The following is a 15022-nucleotide window of genomic DNA, read 5'->3' as shown; positions in this document are numbered from 1 at the left end:
CATTTAAATAATGAGGCCTTTTTCAGACTGTACACAAAGCACTTAAAGCTGCAATAATTATTTCCTGACCACTAGAGGGCATCAACGAGCCATTGTCAACAAAACAGCCTCTTCTTTCTCCCAAAAGGTTTTGTCAACAAATAAAATAAATGATGGAATAACAGACAGCTGGTAGCACAGTTGAGCAGTAGACCATGGCTCAATGAGACGGTGGTCATAAGAAGTTTTGAAAATGTGAAAAACGTTTCCTTATGTTATGTTGTATATGAGTATGTTGTGTTTAGACAAGGAAGTAAGGGAAAGGAAGCACTTTTGTCAATGTGTCTGTTTTCTTGTATTGCACAAAATGTTTTGCTTTAAACTTGAAAGGGATTCAAACGTTTCTGAACCTTCTCTTTAATTAATACAAAGCTACAATCATTGTCATATTATAATAATTATTATTATTATTCAGTTTTTTTATTTTCATACAACACACATTGCACTGGGCACAGTGCCCACAGACTTAAATTAGTATAGAAAAACATCAAATAGAATCTATACATTTAAAGCACACCACTATTAAAAGATAACTAATCACAACAGAACATGTTCTTGGACCCCGCCCCATGAATCACTTGTTTTTCATTGCTCTTGTATTCACTCAAACATGCACAGAAAACTGAATTGTCCGTCACATGCCAGAAAATTCCTAGTAAAAACAAACAAAACACAACTTATGACAACAGAAAAACGGATAATCATGTAAATATAGCGATTAATGGGACTGGCAGTGGTTTCAACAATAGTTTATATGGTTTAAAGGGGAATGCCACCCATTTAAAGAATCCACATATAGTACACACAGTATGTTCTTCCTGTGCCCAAGGACAGTTCAGTCAGTATTTGTGAACCACTCTCTCCTAAAGCTGGAAATCAGAGAGAACCCTCAAACCAGTGATGTAATCAGCATTGTCTAGCATTCCCTGGTTGTTAGACAAGGTGACTATAGCCAAAATGGCCAATGGCGAATATTAAATACTTGAACCTACAACGATAATACTGTTCTGACAGCACACTATTGATGTAATCAAGAGATTTGCTGAAAGTTCTTTTTAAATCCAACTAAAATAGGTGGAGCTAAAGGACGGGACAAAGAAAATAAATGATGGAATAACAACAGACTGTGGTGCAGCGTTAATTGATTAGGACACCATGGCTCAACGAGACCTTCTGGTGGCAAAGGTCTGGGGTCAACCACACATAACAGTCTCCCATTCACATTCCCATGTGGCGACAACTCAAAACTAGTGATTCATGTGGCTGGATACAGATAAACAGAAAGCAAGTTATTTTTGAAGAAAACACAATGTTGATTCCTCTGGATCTGTCTGTACAGTAAGAGAAACATACACTCAATGTTCATTCCTCTGGATCTGTACAGTAAGAGAAACATACACTCAAGGTTCATTCCTCTGGCTCTATAGGTAGAGTAAAACATACACTAGGTGTCCATCAGGAACACATTCTTGATATTGAGTTTCTCACCACCTTGGCTTTATGACACGTACGTGGGATGAGAATCTCTGCGAGTGGTGGCTGTTGAAAATAGTTATATTTAGAAAATAAACTCCTTTTGTTGTTGGAAGATGTCAGACAATGTTATATGCTATGTGACAATGTTTTTTTTAATTTATTCTACATCTACTAATTTAGCAAGGATATTTCTTTATGATCATTTGATTATACTCTGTGTTGGCATTACTCTCTTGTAGTTTACAGATTAAAAGAGGTAGCGCAGGCTTATCACTACGTAGTGACACTGCCTACAACACCCAGCCATAATGAATGAGCAGGTAACCAAATAAACAATAACAAAGTGGGCTAACGTCTGCTACAAAGTCAACAAACATAATCAGATCCAGCGGCTCGCCATGAGAGATGCAGAGCTGTCTTTACACATGGATGGATGAATGAAGTGGATTCAATAAATAAATGTATCACAGCTGAAATCAATAAGGGACGATAAGCGTCACCTGGATTCACCTGTTCAGCCTCGTTCATGGAAAGAATAGCTGTTCTCAATCTAATCGGACTGTGTAATAAGAAGTAAAAACAGTCACAGCAGTATTGCTTGAACACATATTTTTTCCCTTTGCCATTTCCTTCACCGCTTGATGCATGAGTTAGGTTTCCCCCTTTAAAATGCTGGAATATGTGTGGTCCATACTCAATGCTAGGACAGTGGTATGATGTTACCAAGACAGAAGGGTAATGGCTAGAATGAATTACATTACTAACATGCTGCCCTTTGGAACACAAACTAAGAAAACCCTGTGTGCGTTGCACTGTGGACTCCCCAGATGACATCACTGAACTCCCCAGATGACATCAATGTGAACTCCCCACATGACATCACTATGGACTCAACCACATGATTGATGTCACTGTGGACTCAACCACATGCTGTCACTGTGGACTCAACCACATGCTGTCACTGTGGACTCAACCACATGCTGTCACTGTGGACTCAACCACATGCTGTCACTGTGGACTCAACCACATGCTGTCACTGTGGACTCAACCACATGCTGTCACTGTGGACTCAACCACATGACCCACATGACGTCATAGCAGCTTCCTGAAAGAATTGCACCGCATTTGTAAAATTATGTAATTGTACTGAAAATATGTAAAACATAAGAAACATCCCACAACAAAATCAAAACATTATGGGTCACAATAAAAAAAATCTCCACTAAATCCTGGTGGGACTGTATGATGCATTGCCATCTGTTATAGTTTTATTCTTTAAGGAAAGTGTATTTGAGCATATTTTCTTCATATCAAATGATTTTCAAAATAAATAAATAAATAAAAATTACTTTCTGGTTTGACAGAAATTAAATAGCATTAATTTGACCCCCAACTCTTATCCTCTCGGTCTCCTTGTCCACACAGTATCCGTGTCAGTCAGTTGGTCTGTGTTGTCTGTCTGTCTTTTGGGGACAATGACAGATGGTCTGTGTTGTCTGTCTGTCTTTTGGGGACTATGACAGATGGTCTGTGTTGTCTGTCTGTCTGTCTTTTGGGGACTATGACAACTGGTCAGTATTTCTGTCTGTTAAGGCTTATGACAGCTGGTCAGTATGTCTGTCTGTTAACTCATTCCCCGCCAACGACGATTATACTTGTTATTGGCCGCCAATCGTTGAACGCCAACAACGAGTGTACTCGTTATTTGATCGTTATTTCTTTTATTCAATATTTCTATTCATTACAGGCCCACTGACTTGGGGTTAACATTGGGAATCGCATTGAGAATGCCTAGGTGCAATACCGGCCGCATCACGCTAGACGGCGGTATCGAGCACCCTTTCTACCCTTGTATCTTTCTCTGTGGGATGGCCCCAGGTCTTGGGTTACATTCTTCCTTGTCGGGCAAGACGAACGGTTCTGCCGGTTACATTGAAGCGCGTCAAATATCTCCAATCCATATGTTGTGGTGAATTATGCCGTCGAGCAAATGGACATTGGATATACCAGATGGCGATCAAACAATTGGAATATTCTCTTTGGATTACTCCCGGCCACAGGTAAGGGCGATTTGACGTCAATTTTAGCTTGATCCTGCAATGCTTTCACACCGATCGGGCTGATAACCGTTTTTAGTGTTCAATGTGAATGCCGTTACTGACAATCAAATAATCAGAAACGACCCCGCCCCCCCCCTTCATGCATTCATGATGGAACATAATTGCTATGATCTAGACTTGATTTCGGGATAATAGCGTATACAGGCAAGACATGGCAACGTGTACAATGGAATCGACGTATACTGCCATAACTAAACATTTCATGAATTACCCTAGACCGCTCTAAAACCATACTTATATTCACCACGGTATAACACGGGAACGTATGGATGGAAAAATTTTCTCTTTTTTGCATCTTGACCGGAAGAAACTCAATGTCAAATGACTATAGTATTGTATCCATGGCTATAATATAGAATATAGATTTAGCTCTACAAACAAGGTGATTAACTCCCATCGTTTACAGCGTGGCAGTAGCTACCACAGGATAAGGCTAATAGCTGGCAGCCAATGAGTTGAGGACTATGACAGCAGGTCTTCATACTGTTTCCTGAAACAGTCTCCAGCAGGGAAGAAGTCCCAGGAGCGCTCTTGGTACATCTTCCACACATAGGACTCCTGAAATGAGAATAGAAGGAATGTAGTTTGAACTGATGATGTCAAGAAGATACAGTTAACATGTTGATAGGAACTGATGAAGACAACAAGAGACAGTTAACAAGTTAGGAACTGATGAAGACAACACAAGATAGTTAACATGTTATTAGGAACTGATGAAGCCAACAAGAGACAGTTAACATGTTAGGAACTGATGAAGACAACAAGAGACAGTTAACATGTTGTTAATAGGAACTGATGAAGACAAGCAGAGACAGAACACAAACATTATGGGAAATGCACTTATCATCTTCTCCAGAGTCAAACAAGAGATAGATACCAATTTCCACTGTGTGTTCAGTAGAAAGCTAGCACAAATGAATTAAAGCATATCGGAACAGCTAGCTTAGCTGTTGGCCAAAAACACCTCTCCCGGAGTTTTAAGCTAGGCTATCGGTCCATATCAGCTTCCATTCACTTGTGCTAAACTAGGCTAGCTTGCAGCCGGTTCGTTTTCTACTGAACACACAGAGGAAATTGGTGTGATTCCATTCACTTGTGCTAAACTAGGCTAGCTTGCAGCCGGTTCGTTTTCTACTGAACACACAGAGGAAATTGGTGTGATTCTACTGCCCAGTGGTCCAACTAATAACCCGTACTGACCTGGCCGGTGTGCTCGGTCTCATCTTTGTTTATGAGGTACATTAAGAAGAACCTAGAGAGGACACACACATTTGGATCAGTGCTTAATTTCAGTTCAGCACCAGTCTCTGTTCAACAAATCATGTTCAACCCAGATTCGGCACAAACAAGGATCTAAATACGTTTCGCAATTATGCCACATCAATGTGGAACGCACTACCCACAGCCGTAAACAATTTTGAATCCTATACCCACCTTCAAAACCGCTCTCAAAGAGCACCTACGGGAGGCTGCAATTCGAAACTGGCCCCCGTAAATGTCTGAAACTCCCACCCACCCCCTCCTAATGTACAGTTCCCTCCCCCTCGTATGTATATATTTATTGTTAGGATCTCTGTTTAACAGTACTGTATATTTGCATATCCTGTATGTCACAAATGTAACAGTACTGCATATCTGTATGTCATGTAGGGCTGTCTTAAATACTTCAAAGCTTCGATCGATGGGCATGGGATTCGAATATGAAAATAAATGTTGAATATAATAAAAAAAAAAGAAAAAGAAAATGTATATATATATATTTTTTTTTGTTGTTGTGCAAAATCAACTGCATCTCTTTGTTAATTACAACAAGCAATGCTGTTTGTTATTTAAGTCGGACTCGGCACTGACAGATTTGTGTTCATTGTGCTGCTTTTATAAAGCCTCAAATGACGGCTTACAATTTTTCATGAAAGCAAAGTGTTTAGTTTGTCTAAGATTTAAAAAGGTTTAAACTTTACAGCACTGACAAAGTTGAACAAAGTGCTGTACAAGTCCCACAACATAAAAAAAGCAAAAAAATTAAGTATTTATAATATTTTTATTTTTTTTAATCTCGAAGCTTCGAATTAAAATCGAATCTCGGCCCCGAAGCTTCGAATTCCAAAAAAATATTCGAAGGTCAGCCCTAATGTCATGTATGCCATACATGTCATGATTAGTTTAGATTAGATTTTTATATCTGTATATCTATATATTGTGTATGTCATAAATGTCATTATGAATTGAAAATGGGGGACCCTGATGTAAACAAGACAAAAGTATTTCTCTGGTCTGCACCCCCTTAACAATTGTGTGTATTGAGCTGTACTGTACCGTACCCATTCTGCAATCTGTTAATTAAAGTTTTCAATCAATCAATCAATTCAATCAATCAATCAATTCAATCAATTCAATCAATAAACTCTGCTAAAGCTAGGAATCATGTCAGCACCAGTCTCTGCTACAGCTATGAGTCAGTCAGTGTCACCTGCATGAAGTTTCGTTCGGGTTTCGTTCTCCTCCAAAATAAAAAAAAATAAAACACATTTCTGGTGATTCAAAAACGCAACGTAAATAGTCTTCTTTTACCACCCCAAAAGGTTATTTCCCCCCAAAAATAAACACCAGGCTACAGTGTATGCGTGGGGCGATCGCCGCAACCACCAAAACAAATAAACAAACAACTTGTTCTCGCCTAAACTGGAACTCAAAAGACACGCGATTCGCTTCCGCGGCAGAATCCAGTCAATCGGGAGTACAAAGAGATAAAGTACAAATAAAATAAAAAAAATTCAAGAACTCTGTGATCACATATTGGGCTGTCTAGGTCTCACCTGAACACACCTAGCTCGCCTACACACTTTTTTAAACCACACTCCTCCTCCGCTCCGGCGTTTCCTCCATCACTTTATCATCTACCTTACCTCCTTGGGTGGGCATTCTGAAATTCTACCTAGCTAGTAATTCGGACCCGGTCTACACCTTTGCCTAGGGGAAATTCTACTCTTCTGAGGACAGCGGTGTGCTTTTCATTATCTAGCCACTCACTGTCCCCACTGTGGAGGAAATATAGAGCTCTTCTCTCATCCTACCTCAGCCCCTCAGAGAACATTTCTTCAACCCCTCCCCTCCCCCTGTTTGACCCATCTTATGGGGTCTCCCCCTCCCCCTCCTGACTATAAAGGGATCCTCCCCACGTCGTTCTGGTCTCCTCATCCTGGGTCTTGTAGCTGATAACCTGGGCGAGAGCCACTCAGCCATATCTCTAACTATCTTGTAACATTTGATCTTCTAATCAAGATCTAATAAAGCCTTTTATTATCCGGATCCACTTGACTGAGTAAGTTATTCTTAACAATTATATCCACTACACCACCATCCAAAGGTACTTTACCCCTTCACCACTGGACAAGTCTATCCATTATGTGGCTGTGTCACACATGTATGTAAAAAAAGAAATAATTTCACTCATTTAATGTATCATCAGTTTCATGAGGATTGTGTTTAGACCAACATAGATCATTTAAAATTAGTTGTATACCTCAGTTGGGGTAAGCTGCAACATAAACCTAGCATGAAAGTGCATAATTCTAGCTGTTGGGTCTAATTAATTACATAATGGTATCTCTGGGGTAAGTTGAGCCATTTGGCCAGGGGCAAGTTGATGTTTCAGTTCAGAATGCTCGTTATTTTTAAGTTCAAATTCAGATTTAGCGTTTTCTTTCAGACCGCACTTTAAGGCATTCTCAGGCCTATGTTGAAATGGTTTCAAATTCAATAATAAAACAAAGCTAAGCTAAATTGTGTTTAATAAAAAAAAAAAAAACATACAGATTATACAAGTAGTGACTGTTATTTAATTCAGTACAGACATGGAAAACTGTGGAATATATTAATCCAGGGAGGGGAGGAGGTGGGGATGGAAGGAGAGAGATGGCTCAATTTACCCCGCTCCTATGCTCAATTGACCCCATACAAAAATGGAGTAAGTTGTGCAACAAGACTTTTTTTGGACATGCTATATTATCAAAACGGTTCACCCTGATTTTGATTGTCTGTAGGGATTCACAACATTCTAAAATATATGCTGATATATCAACAAAACTATAATTGCTTTCATGTAGTGATCCTGAATATGAAAAGTGGCTCATTTTACCCCAGTCTCCCCTACGCACATGTAATTGGCCAGATTGTGCTCATCGAAGTTGTACTCACATGTCATTGGCCAGATTGTGCTCATTGAAGGTGTACTCACATGTAATTGGCCAGATTGTGCTCATCGAAGGTGTGCGTCTCAAAGCCGTGTGGCGTTGTGTCAAAGTAATCACTTCCGATGCCACATATGAAGCATTTGGTCTGAAGCAAAAAAAACAAAACAAAACTATGAGCAGGTTGAAACTATTTCAGTCTAAATTCTCCTTCCCTTCCGCTATCTGCGACAGCATCGCTGCATCCTGGGCTTAGTGCTGCCTGACTACATGATGAGTGACTGGCTCTCTCCTGACTACATGAGGAGTATTTGGAGATCTAGCAAAGGGGGCGGGGGCTTTTCAGCCGCAGATACTGGGTGTGAATGTGATTGCTGGAACAGTTCTTAACACTAGAACAGCCATGGAGAAAATGTCACCGATTCCCGCCGGAAAGGGTCAGATGACCCCACAGCTTATATGAGAAATATGAGAAAAATAAACAGTGTAAACTATATAATTACCTCTTAATATAAAAATATGAGGTTTACCACAGGTTTGAGTGACAAAAAAAAAAAAAAAAAAAAAAAAAAGATTTTGGATGGAAGAGCCACACATTGACGGGCAAAGAGCCACATGCGGCTCGCGAGCCATGGGTTGGCCACCCCTGCGCTAGACGCTCGCAAAGTGCTGTGATTTTCCACATATATATTCCATAATGTGGAATAACGTTCTAATTACATTTTCCTGAAGTCATTTTGAAATTTCAGAAACCGTGCTAGATAAAACAGGTATACTTTTAGGAAAAGTCATTGAGTGACAGAGCTGGAGCTCAACCGAGTGACGAGGATACATTTATTGAAAATGCCTAGGGGTCATTTGACCCCTTGTCGGCTGTGCTAGCGTTCCGATCGCCTCCAGCCAAGTCTAGTAGTGCGGCTGCATTCATTTCCAATGTAGAGGCACGCATGCAGTACCTCACGTGTGCCTCGTCGCTGCAGACGGATTATCTTGGGAAAATGTATTATCGGGTAATAATTCTGCCTCATGAACATTGACAAGCTTTCCATTTTTGCACAAAATGAGTTCCCTTCTATCACTAACATTATTGTTTAAGCATTTTTGGTTGAAATAAAATTATACGTAATTATTTTATGATTAATTGCTAATTGTTTCATGTTGAGCTATAGATTATGTGGATGAATACACACAGAAAGGTAGGCTACACCAGGCCAATGTTCATGCTTTATTTACAAGACGATTTATAAATGTGTCCATTGGAAATACATTGCCATTTCAAGCGAGGTGGACCAGCCAGAAACAACAATGACGTAACCACTAACCACTACACCTCCCTATAGTGAGCTTTTGTGAGGGTTAGGAGCGATCACACTATAATAATGTGAGATAATAGCAGTGTGTTTGCCAAAGGCAACTAATAAAGATATTAATATGTGGAGATTATAATACACTAATAACAATACTGCACCTCCATATCTTCCTTGACTTGCTCCTGTTGATCTCTGAGTTCTCCAAAGGCATCGATGATCAGACCTGTGAACGACAGAACCATCAGAGGTGTTCCCCAAAGGCCTTCTGGTGCTACGAATATCTTCAAATGCCTGGTCCTGTAACTTCATTCTGTTCTATTGGGTTTCTGAAAACCTCACTTTGAAACTCTGACCACCCATAGAGCAATATAAAACATTCTACAGTAGAGATGGTGTCTGGCTAGTGGCTACACATATCAAGATTGAAGTTGTGTACTTAAGTAATTCTTTTTTAATATTAAAATATATTTATTAAGAATTGTAAAGGATAGGCAAAAATAAGCATGTGCTTCAGCCTATTCCTTTTTTCGGTCATAGATTTTGGATTTTACGTGTGAGCTGTAAATGTTTGATATATATATATATATATATATATATATATATATATATATATATATATATATATATATATATATATATATTTTTTTTTTTTTTTTTTATTAGTCTGTAAACAAAGACCAAAAAGAAACTATTCATTCATCATTCATTCATTCATTCATTCAATCTGTAATTGTTTCATCTGGTGTGTTAATGTATTTAAAAACAATTATGTTGATTAAGCTGTCATTGTTTATATTGACCTAGTTATGGCAATATACTGGTGTGTGTCTGCGTTTACCTTTTCTTCCCCTGAAACAAATCTAGACTGGATGCAGTGTAAATGGACTGCATTTATATAGAACGCTTTTATCCAAAGCGCTTTACAATTTATGCCTCACATTCACCCATTCACTCACACATTCACACACTGATGGTGGAGGCAACCATGCAAGGTGTTAATGTGCTCATCAGGAGCAGTTATGGATGTTATGGAAGTGTCTTGCTCAAGGACACTTCGACACACTGCTCGGGAGGAGCTGGAATCGAACCGGGAATCTTCAGATTACCAGATGACCGCTCTACCTTCTGAGTTGCCCCCTGAATTCACAGTGTAGCCAGAGTGTAGCGAGAAAGCCATAACTTTCTTCTTGTCTCCTCCCCAAGGAGGAGGAGGAGGAGGGGGGGCTTGGGTGTTAGGGATAAGACCAAACAAGACTACAAAATTTGTCGTAGATTATTAACACATTGGACGCCAGACCCGACATATTTCTGGTTAACTCGCCAAACCTGAGAAAAGTCGGGTTTTCATCGTTATTTCTTTTATTCGATATTTCCCTTCATAATTCATCCATCCAGCCTGATGTTATCATTGGGAATGTGTCTGAGATCGCAAACATCCAATACCGCCGCCTAACGCCTTGTGGCCGCTATTGCACTCCATTTGAAACTATTTGGCTTGTTGTCTGGGCCGAGCTGCGGCGTGCGGACAGGGTCTAAATACTCCGGCAAGACAAGCGCTTATAACACATGCATCGACGAGGGTCGGGCCCCCCTGGTTCGTGTTCTTTGGTGGATTACGTTGGAAACACGATCGCGATCAGTATTTGGAATGGCGATCAGATAATTGGATTATTCTTTTTGCAGTACATCATAGACAATGTAAGGACTATATGTTATCAATCTTGCGTTGATCCGATAATTCTTTCCCCACGATCGGAGCGTGTGTCTGTAATGTACTGTGTAGCGTATTCCGTTGGTGGCGATCGAAGCATAGAAAAACGACCCCCCCCCCCCACCCTTTCATGCATGCATGATGAAACATAATACCGATAATCTAGCGTTGATTTCAGATTGATTATTGATCCAGGCGAGGAATGGCACGATTTATAATGAAATACAGTAAAACGCTGTTTGGCGGCGTTTCCTGGGATTACACAGAATCACTCTAAAACTATACTCATATTCACCACGGTATAAAACGGAAATGTATGCATCCATTCAAGATGCATACATTTCAAGATGCATTGCATCTTGACCAGAAGAAACTCAATGACAATCTACTATGTTATTAGATCCATAGCTATAATATTTAATATAGTTTTAGCACTGCAAACACCGGCATTTATCCTCATTGAACAAAGCGCTGGCACACACGGCCATACACCCACAGCGACCTCTGGCGCTGAACCTGCTGTGGTTCCGTTCCAGAATTCAAATAGGATTTAAAAACACGTCTCTGGTCTAGTTCACATCGTATTTTCAAAATTAAAAGATGAGGAGTTTGGGGTCCTTAACCTTCCCTCTTGAAACGAGACATACTGCCCACTGAAGCATCATTTGTGTGTGTTTTTTTTTGTTGATAAACTGACAGTATATCCTCCTGATGGCACAGCTAGTAAGTGGACAAAGTTTAGAGTGAACAGTTTGAACAGTAAGCAGTAGCCTATGTATGTAGTAGGATGTCGTACAAACTGCATTCCCTGTACCGAACAGTAAGCAGTAAGTATGTTGTAGGATGTCGTACAAACTTTACTCCCTGTACCCAACAGTAAGCAGTAAGTGTAGTACTGTATGATGTACATACTTTATGTATGTAGTACATGCAAGGAATTCAGAAGCAGCTGTTGTCTTCACTTCAGTGAGCACCCTCTGGTGGTGAAATTCTTGATGTACAAGTTCGCTTTGCCTCAAGGGAAGAAAAGCACCAGCAGTAGAAATGGAACGGCCCTCATATCTCACTAAAATATCTGTAATGTTTTGCTTTTAGGCTTTAAATTGTGCAGCATATTAACATACAAAGAAAACAGTAAAGGAATTAACTTAAACAAATTAAACGTAAGAGAAAGTATCCAAACTGGAATGTGCCAATATAGGCTACTCATTTATATGCACACTTCTTATTCAGTATCATTTTGTTTTGATTCTACGAAGATTCAGTGAGCTTGTGGAGCATTGCATTGTGGGATACAGTTCATGCTGGAAGTTTGCATTTTATACCCTTCATGGAAGAGAGGAAAAATGAGGGATCGAGGGAATGTAAATGCTCTCTTCCTTCCCACTTTGTTTGGTGGCCATCTTTCATCTGCCATTTTGGGGAAGCTCCCCTCAACTGACATGATTTTACCTGGAACTGAATGCAGCCTGTGTTTTCTAAGCAGGTGCCTCACCCTGGATGATGGCCAGCAGGATGACGATGACGAAGAAGAAGAAGGTGATGTCGAAGATCACTCTGTAGAGCTCATACTCATCGCCAGCAGGGTCCTCGATCTCGTCACCGATGCCCCCGCCGGCACGGACACCCACGTACATGTGGAACAGGTAACACTGTGGACGGTGTGAACAGACAACCAGGTAACACTTTCACCAAGCAGCTATAAGTCAGTGTGTCAGCATGTCAGAAGAAGATATATCAATTTCCTCTCTGTGCATTCAGTAGAAAGCTATCTGGCTGCATCTTTTAAGCTAGGCTAGTGGTCCGTATCCGCTTCCATTCATTTGTGCTAAGCTAGGCTAGCTTGCAGCCAGATAGCTTTCCACTAAACTTACAGAGAGGAAATTGGCATCCATCTTCTTCTCTGACTCTGGAGAAGACGGTAAGTGCATTTCCCATAATGTTGGTGTGTTCCTTTAAGTTTGAGGGAGTTGGAGGGGAAGGCCTTGAGATGTTTGTACTTGATCAATTCTTTAGAATCCCAATTTGGGTAAATTTCACGGAAGACTAGAGACTAAACCACTGGATGGAGGCCTGGTTTCTGGGTCTGTACGAGGTATCACACAGAAGACTATACTAACAAAACAAATGGCTTTGCTTTGGGTGCTCTGTGGAATAGGTTTCATTGTTTATTTCAGAGCTTTAGAGACTGGAACGTGGCCCTGTTACTTCAAGTTAGTTTAGTGGCTGACTAGCTGGAGCTGCAGGTATTTAGTATGGAGCACAACATGGCGTGTGCTTGAGAAAGGACTCTGTCATTGGTAGGTAGGAAATCCAAATGTGCACCTTAACGTAAAACTCAAGCAGCAGATTTTCTTTTCTTTTCTTGTTTTTTTTTATCCACTTTTTCTCCTATTTTTCAATTTTTTTCTATTCTCCCATCCTAATTCCACTGTGCCAATTCTCCCCTCTCCTGTCTTGAACGTTGCTCGCATATGCCCCCCACTGGCCGGTTGTAGTGAGGATAGAAGCCTTGCATCACGTGTCCCCTCCGATACACGAGGAGGCAGCCTGTCACATCTTTTCACCTGCCAGCACGGACTCTCATTGGCGAGGTGTAATGTGTGGGAGGCTCACACTACCCCCGCCATTTCCTGTCTCTGCTGTGCAGGCGTCCCCAACCGACCTGTAGGAGTCGCTGTCCACAACATCCAGATTACCACCCATCGACTTCCACCCGCTAACTCTGCCAATTGAGTCAGTATGACGGCTGGCCCAAGCCGGAGGCAACGCCGACAGCCGGAGCCGAACCCGGTGTCTCTTGCGTTGGTGACGAGCGCAATGTCCGCTGCGGCACCCAGCCGCCCCCTTTTCTTGTTTTCTTTTATACGAACAGTCACTCACGGTCATCATGTCATTACACTTCATGTTGGGTTCGTCCTCGTCTTCGCTCTTGTCGTAGAACTTGCGGAAGAAGTTGAAGGCGATGACCGTGTAGAGATAGACGACTACAGCCAGCAGGCCCACTGTCATCATCAGCTGGCGGGAGACAGAGATCAAAAAGAGTGAATACTGTATATCCACAATGCATCATCAAATATATATATATTGAATTTAATACATGTTATATTGGTTTGCGTGAAGGTAAGACTTGTTCTGTTGCTTTTGTGGTGGTGTGAATGTTAAATGGGAAGATCAGAAGAACGATTGGAAGAAGGGAATGCTTAGCTAAGTTGTCATCTATTAACAACATTTATCCATACAACCTGACAGCAAAAAGTTGGAGTGCTGACCCTGCATTGCTGCCTTCAGCCTCATACTTGGATATCCTACATGGGGGATCAGGGGATCTCCCAGGAAGGTAGTTAGTAGAGGGGGAGGAGAGCAGTGGTGCCATGTAGCTCATTCTGCGTTAGCTTAAAACGGCTCTTGTATGTGTGTTACAATGTAAACATTACGATTTTCTGCATTTATGTATATCTATTTAATTAATCTTTGAAACCAATATAACATTTATATAATATAGATATAGACAGACAGACAGACAGACAGACAGACAGACAGACAGACAGACAGACAGACAGACAGACAGACAGACAGACAGACAGACAGACAGACAGACAGACAGACAGACAGACAGACAGACAGACAGACAGACAGACAGACAGACAGACAGACAGACAGACAGACAGACAGACAGACAGACAGACAGACAGACAGACAGACAGACAGACAGACAGACAGACAGACAGACAGACAGACAGACAGACAGACAGACAGACAGACAGACAGACAGACAGACAGACAGACAGACAGACAGACAGACAGACAGACAGACAGACAGACAGACAGACAGACAGACAGACAGACAGACAGACAGACAGACAGACAGACAGACAGACAGACAGACAGACAGACAGACAGACAGACAGACAGACAGACAGACAGACAGACAGACAGACAGACAGACAGACAGACAGACAGACAGACAGACAGACAGACAGACAGACAGACAGACAGACAGACAGACAGACAGACAGACAGACAGACAGACAGACAGACAGACAGACAGACAGACAGACAGACAGACAGACAGACAGACAGACAGACAGACAGACAGACAGACAGACAGACAGACAGACAGACAGACAGACAGACAGACAGACAGACAGACAGACAGACAGACAGACAGACAGA

General features: G+C 41.1%; 1 protein-coding gene across 1 annotated transcript in view; it reads right to left on the bottom strand.

The window, feature by feature from the left end:
• Nucleotides 1–4097: 4097 nt before the first annotated feature.
• The window catches only part of LOC311233659 (ryanodine receptor 1-like), a gene marked incomplete at both ends in the record, with an annotated part of 453326 nt that continues 442401 nt past the window's right edge, over nt 4098–15022 (bottom strand). Inside the window, 6 exons of the mRNA XM_084320641.1 lie at nt 4098–4193; nt 4836–4887; nt 7873–7973; nt 9294–9358; nt 12342–12498; nt 13730–13864. Coding sequence (XP_084176767.1) covers nt 4098–4193; nt 4836–4887; nt 7873–7973; nt 9294–9358; nt 12342–12498; nt 13730–13864 — 606 coding nt within the window. The remainder of the gene's footprint in view (nt 4194–4835; nt 4888–7872; nt 7974–9293; nt 9359–12341; nt 12499–13729; nt 13865–15022) is intronic.

Source organism: Notolepis coatsorum, assembly GCF_963971535.1.
Source record: "Notolepis coatsorum genome assembly, chromosome: 8".
Taxonomy (NCBI): Eukaryota; Metazoa; Chordata; class Actinopteri; order Aulopiformes; family Paralepididae; genus Notolepis; species Notolepis coatsorum.
This window is presented reverse-complemented; position numbering and strand designations above follow the sequence as displayed.